This window comes from Mesitornis unicolor, unplaced genomic scaffold (assembly GCF_000695765.1).
Source record: "Mesitornis unicolor isolate BGI_N332 unplaced genomic scaffold, ASM69576v1 scaffold24981, whole genome shotgun sequence".
Classification (NCBI taxonomy): Eukaryota; Metazoa; Chordata; class Aves; order Mesitornithiformes; family Mesitornithidae; genus Mesitornis; species Mesitornis unicolor.
The window spans coordinates 2,391-11,142 of record NW_010162105.1 but is presented as its reverse complement, the minus strand read 5'-3'; the positions used below and the strand labels follow the sequence as shown (position 1 = coordinate 11,142).

Genomic DNA, 8,752 nt, shown 5'->3' with positions numbered 1-8,752 from the left:
TAGGGCACCTAGAAAAAGAAATGGGGTTTGCAAGCTGTTGACCTGGATAGATGCCAGCCTGTCATTAAAGCCATGCATTAAATAGGTGTTTAGGCATGCAACCTCCTCTTCAAGTCTGAGGTAGAAGCAGCAAATTTCAAAGCTAAATAGAAGGCAATAATGACTGGTCAGAGTTTAGTTCAGTCTGAACCAATTAGACTGCCACAAAATAAAATGGGATCTAGGGTGGATCGTGTTTACTAATGACGCTAGAGCCTGCCTCAGCTGGTGGAATCATTAATGGTGGAATCTTCCCTTGCTAATAAAGGGAGATCAAGATCAATAGCTACACAACTCACTCCTGCAGCACCACTTATTTCCTTCTGTTACAAGGGAGATGTATTTATTCCAGGGAAGGATGCTCTTCCTGGCATGGGCTTGCTTCTGTTCATGCAGTAGGCCCCTCTGTCTTATCCCTGGGGAGAAAATGTGATTATTTGTGCAACAATTTCAGCCATGGAAAAGCTGCTGTAGTTTCTGAAAACTGGAAAAAAATGGATTTAAATATTTCCAACTAAAGTCAGCCAAAAGCTGAAAGTAAATTGAAATTCCAGTCAGTCAATTTGAAACTCTCCAGATTTAATTAATGGGAAGAGCATGAGGTAATATTAAATTAGATTTGTCTGACTGGCAAATTAATGTTCACATAATAAAATATCGGAGTTGATTATTGTTTAAGTGGATAGCTGGCATCCAGGCTGATTTTCCTTCTCCGCACGACATGTGGTAGGTCCCTACCAAAAATTATTCTGGGGAAATGATGGTTCAATTTCTGCCCTTACCTACCAGCCTGTGAAATGCGGAATTAAGGCAAACTCTAATTAATTGTATTGCATCTTCCCAGGTGAAAAAAGATGATGTATTCCTGTATCTGAGCACCATCAAGGGTGTTCTCTAACCAAGTCTCTGTTTTGCCTCCGTAACTCTCAGGTCAGCCCTCTCATGGGCATGAATTTGGCGCTTTAGGCATGAAGAGCAGGCTGTACTTCGCAAAGACGTGCCTTACCAAATATACGGACCAACTAGAAAAGTTCATGCTGAGAATGTGTTTAATATCAAGGCTAATTTTAATATGTTACCATTTTATTTTAATGTTGTAAACTTCCAAGTAATTTAAAAGAACAAAATCTTATACTTGACAGTATCATAATTTTGTAAAACTGTTCAAACTGAAGCTATCCAACATCAGTTGAATTCTGCTGCATCAGTCGAATTCTACTCTATCAGCCACTAATGATAGTGTTCCTTAATTAATTTTGAGGACCTTGACCTTTCTAAATTCTCTTCTGTAAAGCAATATGCCTAATTATGTACTGCACAGTTAAACAAACTAATTATATAGACTAATGAACAAGAAAAAATCTGCATGACCCTATTTTCGGGATTCATGTTCTCTGGTGTAATCACTTCAAGGATTACATTTCTGCTTTGTTCTAATGTGGCTCTTTCTTTCCAGGATGATAGGATGGAAAATATGTGGAATGATTTTTAAATGTCATTTTGATAGAGTTCTGAAAATTTAACTTTTTAATGAAATAGTGCACATCATGGAAATGTTTGAAAAGAAGAGATTGTTATATATGGGTGCTCTCACACGGAATCATGGAAAGTTGAGAGCATAGCAGCATTTGGTATCTCTGCCTTCACATTTCACCTGCGCAAGAGAAACTGGCTAACTGAATTAGTAACGCAGCTTTCTAATACCATTTCTATATCTAAATGTAATAGAAATAAATTTTAATTAAAAGAAACACTCTAGGGCCCTGTTTAATTTGCATTTTCAGTAGCTGTTTTGCTGTGTACTTGCAGACCTCTTAATCTTGTGCTTCAGACCTGATTTGCTCACACCACCAAAGCAGCAGCAGCTGAGAAAGGTGATGTTGTTTTCTGTGCAGGTCTGTCAGCTCGGCAGCAGTGTTAGGTGCCCAGCACCCATGGAAAGGGGTGCCCACCACCCATGGAAAGGGATGCCAGCCCCAGCTGCACATCAGTAAGATATGCCCTGGTGGTTAGCACTGTCCAAGCCAGAGCAACCTTCCTCGAACAGGGAGTTGTTGATGTTTTAATAGATCCATCCTCTCCTCCTACAAAGCTGGTGTGTGTAGACAAAACCAATGGGCATTCGTTGAGGATGTAGTTTCAATTTATTCTGAAGCAAACTCTTTGTGCCAGGTTTGCCACCCAAGAGATTTGCAGTGCAAAAGGAAGGGGCATTCTCTGACTGAAAGTGTCTTTCTGGGGCCTGCTTCCCCAGATGCAGCAGCCAGAAGCTTAGGGATATGTTGAGCAAAGTTTGCATCCAGACTATCACGTTGAAGAGCCACTAGTGGACCAATTATCCATTAATTTGCCTAAAACAATAAGCCGAGGTTAAATGAATCTCAAATCTTCCTTTAAGTATGTCAATGTTTCATTCTGTTCCAGGATTTGGCCTTGCTCTCAACCTCCAGCCGTCAGTGATAATCATAGGGAAATACTTTTTGAAGAGAAGACCCATTGCAAATGGCCTGGCTATGGCAGGGAGCCCTGTGATGCTTTGCACTCTGGCTCCTCTCAACCAGTTCCTCTTTGACAATTTTGGCTGGAGGGGAAGCTTTTTAATTCTTGGAGCAATTTTATTACACTGCTGCGTGGCAGGAGCTCTCTTCAGACCCATTGGGCCAGCCACAGCATCAGTCAAAAGCCAGGCGGTTGAGGAAGGAAAGGAGACCCTGAAAGAAGAGGTCACTAAGGATGCCATGGAAATGAGTAGTCCCACAAACGTCCCCATGGAGACCAAAACAGAGGAGGAAGATGGGAAGGACTGTTGTGAAAAAATCAATCAGTTCCTTGATTTTTCCCTCTTTAAGCACAGAGGGTTCTTGATTTACCTGATCGGAAATGTGCTCATGTTCCTGGGGTTTTTTGCCCCCATTGTCTTCCTGGCGCCCTATGCCAAGCACATTGGCATCGATGAATATTCAGCTGCTTTCCTCCTTTCAATCCTTGCTATCGTGGATATGATTGCCCGACCTGCCACTGGCATCATTGCAAACAGCAAGTGGGTGAGGCCACGTATTCAATACTTCTTCAGCTTCTCCATCGCTTTCAACGGTGCCTGCCACCTTCTGTGCCCACTGGCTTCTGACTACACGGGGCTCGTGATTTACTCTGTCTTTTTCGGCTTGGCCTTTGGCATGGTTTGTGCCATGCTTTTTGAAACGCTCATGGACCTTGTGGGAGCTGCCCGGTTCACAAGCGCTGTTGGTCTGGTCACCATTGCAGAGTGTTGCACGATATTGCTGGGACCACCAATTGGAGGTGAGTGTGTTTTCTTCCTCTGTATCCACTGGCTTGTCACTTATGTTTAGCCTCTTGCAAGCAGTTTGTGTGAAGTGATTCTAAATGTGTTTTCTCTGCTTCTCACCCACCGTTTTTCCACTAGTGACTGGACAGGGAAGGCAGGCCCTAGGTGTCTCCCCCAGCATTTCTTTTTTACTCCTTTCTGTCTAGTCCCCCAGTTGAAGTCAAGAGTCTGGAGAGTGATCTTTTAGTCCCCAGTCCTTTCAACGACTTAAATTGAACTTGCAGAGTGGGACCTGTGCAACACCAAGACCTTCTCCTCCTGGAGAGCCTGCTGCAAAAGGCTGGAGTCCACTACAATTTAAGCACAGTAAGACACAGCAGTCCTATGAAATCCTCTTGTTGGCTCAAACCTAGTATTTACTAGTTATCTCTAAGGCTGAGTACTTCCACTTTTGGATTTCAGACGTCTCAGAACATCTGATAGAGTTAAGGCTGTTTCAGAAATAGAAGAAAAAGGTTTATTGTGGATGGCATGGCTTGAAATCTCAAAAGACAGAGATCCTCACATGTCCATGCTGACAATATTGAACCTCCAGCGGGGCTTACAGTCATCTGAAGATAAGTGGGAACAGTGATGCCCTGTGATTTTAACAGCCTCTTATAGCGTGTGCTCACTTCTTTTTCTATAAGGAGCACATAATTTCTGGAAGACAGCGTATTTGAATCTCGCATTTGGTTCAAGTACAGTCCTTAACAAACCTGAGTTGGCTATGAATTGAGTCATGTTATAGGTGACATCCTTTCAGTGAACAGATAACATCCTATCTATGTGCCCTGTCCTGCAATTTGCATTTCACCTGTATGCAAGCTAGAATAACTGGTTTGGAAACTGGTCATCTATTAGTATGCTAAAATATTTAATTAGGTTTTGTGTGCTGTCTGTATTTGAATTCACAAAAGTTAAGGTCTGCTAATTCTTTTGATATGAATCACAGAATGGTTTGAGTGGGAAGGGACCTTAAAGCTCCCCCAGTCCAACTCCCTACGGGCAGGGACACCTCCACCAGCCCAGGCTGCTACAAGCCCCGTCCAACCTGGCCTTGGGCATTGCCAGAGAGGGGGCACCCACAGCTTCTCTGGGCAACCTGGGCCAGTGTCTCACCACCCTCACAGTAAAGAATTTCTTCCTAATATCCAGTGTAAATCTGCCCTCTTCCAGTTTAAAACCATTCCCCCTTGTTCTATCACTACCTACTCTTATAAAAAGTCCCTCCCCAGCTTTCCTGTAGGACCTCTTCAGGAACTGGAAGGCTGCAATAAGGTCCCCTCGGAGCCTTCTCTTCTCCAGGCTGAACAGCCCCAACTCTGTCAGTTGGTCCTTGCAGGGGAGGTGCTCCAGCCCCTGAGCATCTCCATGGCCTCGTCTGGACCCGCTCCAGCACTTCAATGTCCTTTTAGTGTTGGGGACTCCAAAGCTGGAGGCAGCCCTGCAGGTGGGGTCTGATCAGAGCAGAGCAGAGGGGCAGAATCCACCCCCTGGCCCTGCTGGCCACACTTCTTGTGATGCAGCCCAGGATGGGGTTGGTTTCTGGGCTGCAGATGCATATTGGTGGCTCACATCCAGCTTTTCATCTACCAGTAGTACCCCAAGTCCTTTCCCTCAGGGCTGCTTTCCAGCACATCATCTCCTATCACCTGTATTGGTAACAAGGATTGTATAGAGTATCATAATAAATTTAAAGAATGCATAGAAAGAAGGCAGTTTAAACCCATTTCCTGGTTTCAAAACTGAGTTCTAATGCTCTATATGACACATCTTGCAAAGCCCTTTAATTCTTCATATTACCATGTAGCTCATACGGTGTGACAGAAGCAGCTGTATCCTCTTGCTGTCTTAGAGATTCATTATTTAATTAATGGGAAACAAAAGAAAATACAATTTAAAAATGACCGTTTTCTGAATTATATAATTTTCTGTGTGGAAGATTAAGTTAATGACCAGAGACTGCTAATGAGGCTAAAACAGTTCTATGTAATAATCAGTAGTATTAGTTTTGTAAGGTTTCCCCCACCATTTTAATAAGCAGTAAATTTATTGGTTCTTTGGCACTTTAATAACCTACTGCAGGGTTCTGCTTTAATGAACTAAGTAAATTGTTCCCAGTGTGTTTTATGACTTTATCTTATTCTCAAAGGAAAAGAGGCAAGACTATCCTACTGTTGAATTTTCCAATACTCTGCTCATTAAAACTCTCATTGAAACCTATTTTGGAGACCTCTAGGTCATCCTGATTAGCAGAAAAGGAAAAAATTTTGCAATTAACATTTGGTTGATGTTTCACCAGTGACATGAAAAACACAGTGCATTGAAAAGGGTGTACCAAGGCGTCTAGGAATGATTCAAGAAGAACATTGACCAAAGCCAGTTAAAAGTGATTTTTTTTTTTAATCAAGAAATCTATTTTATGGTCATAAAATCCCTTGTTAGTCTGATGCAGTGAGATAATTAATCATCAGCTTTTCAACATTAGGAGTTGGTCAGGAAGTAATGAAAGGTCCTGCTTTTTAAGGAGGAGAACATATTCCAAGAAGTCAGAGGGCTAATGGATGATGGGCCAGTTTCAAGGAGGACTATCTATACTGTGAAGGCCAGGTTAGGAGAGGGTCTTACTTTAATTAGGATTTGAGATGTTAAGAATGGTCTGTGTTGTGCCAGTAAATGGGAATTAATGCTCAGGATCATAATCCCAATAAGATTTGCATTACATTGTGACATAATGGAGAACACTGACATTTCAATTAAGCCGTCTCCCTTCAATTACTCTGTAACTCCATAGCAGACGCATTAACCTTTGAGAGGAACCTGTCACGTTTGTCTCAGCATTGAAATTCTCTGACAGTGACAGCATCATCTTTGCTTTCCTTGGAAATAATGTTTTCCAGTTCCATGTAGTGCCCTTTCATCTTTAGATCACGAGTATAAATGCAGAAAAGGCAGTGGTGACCAAAAACTGAGTCCCCTTTAATGCTGGTGAATGACCCATGGTGGAATAAACTGGTGGGTCTTTGTCAAGAGTCTGAGACAAGACCCAGCAGCCAGCTGCCATCTCATGAAGGCCTTCCCAAAAGCTGCCACTTTTGAGAGCCTAAGGGCTCCTGAGTCGCATGGGTGTCCTTGTGGCTGAGCATTGGAGTCAATGGAAAGACTGCGTGTGGGCTCTGTGACCAGATAACTTAGTTTCTGCATGGAAAAAAGGAGATGTGCCTGAAAAGTCCAGACTTTGCTGTATAGATTATCTGTCCCCTTCTACTCAACTGTACAAATTATTGGTAGTATTTCCTATATCAGCATTGAGGGTGACAGAGCACTGGACCCGGCTGCCCAGAGAGGTTGTGGAGTCTCCTTCTCTGGAGACATTCAAAACCCACCTGGACGGCTTCCTGTGCAACCTCATCTGGGTGTTCCTGCTCCGGCAGGGGGATTGGACTGGATGAGCTTTTGAGGTCCCTTCCAATCCCTAACGTTCTGTGATTCTGTGAAATACTCATATATAGGCTATATAGTGGAATACGTGTGAAGCATTTGTGAGAGCAGAGTATTTATAGAAAAGATCAGAAGTACAGTGAATATCTTATTTTATACTAAAGCCACATGGATGTCCCTTTATATTTAGGATAGGAAAACACAGTATTCTTGCCTTCATCTCTAAGTTCTTTTATTTTTTTTTGAATACATGTTTTACAGGAACTCTTATCGATACCTTTGGGGACTATAAATATATGTTCATTAAATGTGGAGCTGTGATGGTCCTGGCAGGAACCTTCCTGTTCATCATGAATTATTACAATTATCGTATGCTTGCCAAGGAGGAGAAGAAAAGAAAGGCAAAAGAAGAGGACCCTAAATGTGTAAGGACAGAAAATGAAGGCAAAAATAACTGGAACAAAGACGCTGTACAGGATGGGCCTGAGCTGGAACCTTTGAAAGAGGAACAAGAAGGACTAAAGAAGGAAGTGAATGGCACAAATGAAGTTTAAACCTGTTTTTTTGTGGGCTGAATGGGAAATTCCTTCTGGGTTGCTTAAGTTGACACTAGCTGTGAAATCACACTAGGTTTTTAAATTTTGCCCTATGCTCTGCCATGTGCATTTGTTGTAGGAGGAGCCTGGAAGAGAAACAAGTCTAGTTTCTTACACAGTGCTGGGACACACAGTGCAGTATCATTTGCATACCAAAGGTCCTGCAACATTTTTTGTCAGTTATTTCCCAGTGGGACTGAGTAAGGGTGTAGCTGACACCCCACTTTTATTCCCAGTACTCAGTGAAAAGACCAGTGACCATCAGAGCCAACACAGAGCCCTTTCAGCTGCCTGAACGGGCTTTGCATTGAGCACTGTGGTGGCTGGATCTTCTCCTCATGCAGTCGAAAGCCTTTGACTCTCTCTGACTGCAGTGTCTGAACTATCCCAGGGATCATTTCCACTGGCAGCTGCACTGTGACTTGCACCTCTTTCTGATGGAAATGTCAAATAGGTGGCAGCAAGGCAGCCTGGCCTTGTGACCGGAGCATGCTAGGAAGAAATCACTGTGGAGTGGCTCATCATGGCTTGACCATGGGACTTTCTCAGGGACCTCTGTATTTAACAAGATGCTTTGAGAAAGGTGATGTTATGCAGGTGGCCAGCACAAGGCCAACACATGCAGGTCCTTCATGCAGGTCCTTTTTCTGTCTAAGAAACTTAGTCTTAAAGGGCTTAAGCTTTGAGCAGCATTTGAGTGGTGCAAATTCTTTGAAATCTTCCCTAAGAGGCCACACTGTCCTTTTTATCCGGTATCTGATTGCCTTACCATTTTTAGCATGCTTTTTTCTTTATAACATCTTGGTGAGGCAGTAAGTGTTGTTACTATTAATTAATTGTATAAATTAAGAACTGGAGCAGAGAGGAGTTATGGACATCACTGAATCAGTGAATAAAGCCTAGGCGTGCCAGACCTGAAATGGGATCCACTGCCCTGAGTTAGGTGTCCAAAAGTTCCTTTCTGAGCACTTTCCCTGCAAGAAAATAGAAAATACCATGGGTGATTGTGCATTAAACCACAGCCTCTCTGCAGTGCAGCCTTCTTACTTCGTGCTTCATACTGCTCAGGATTAATGATTTTTAATGCTGTCTTACAGCTTGTGCCATGTTTTTTTAACCTGGTTAAGTGGTATCCATGCTAGGGGGAATCCAAACACAGCTGCATCCCCCTTGTTTGGGCCGGGTTAGGCATCTCCCTGTTGCTAGCACTGCAATACCTGGTGGCCTCATGCCATCCTGTTGCATGAAATAGTTTCCCCAGGTCAGTGACAGAGCTGGAGCTTAGGCCATGTAGGAAGCTCTCATCCAGTGGTGATAGTTTTGAGCTGGGAAGATCTGGACTAGGACA

At 43.0% G+C, this 8,752-nt stretch overlaps 1 protein-coding gene across 1 annotated transcript in view; it reads left to right on the top strand.

The window, feature by feature from the left end:
- The window catches only part of LOC104547720 (monocarboxylate transporter 2-like), a 27,220-nt gene extending 19,858 nt beyond the window's left edge, over nucleotides 1-7,362 (top strand). The window contains exons 3-4 of the mRNA XM_010193531.1: nucleotides 2,464-3,339; nucleotides 7,070-7,362. Coding sequence (XP_010191833.1) covers nucleotides 2,464-3,339; nucleotides 7,070-7,362 — 1,169 coding nt within the window. The remainder of the gene's footprint in view (nucleotides 1-2,463; nucleotides 3,340-7,069) is intronic.
- Nucleotides 7,363-8,752: the final 1,390 nt, after the last annotated feature.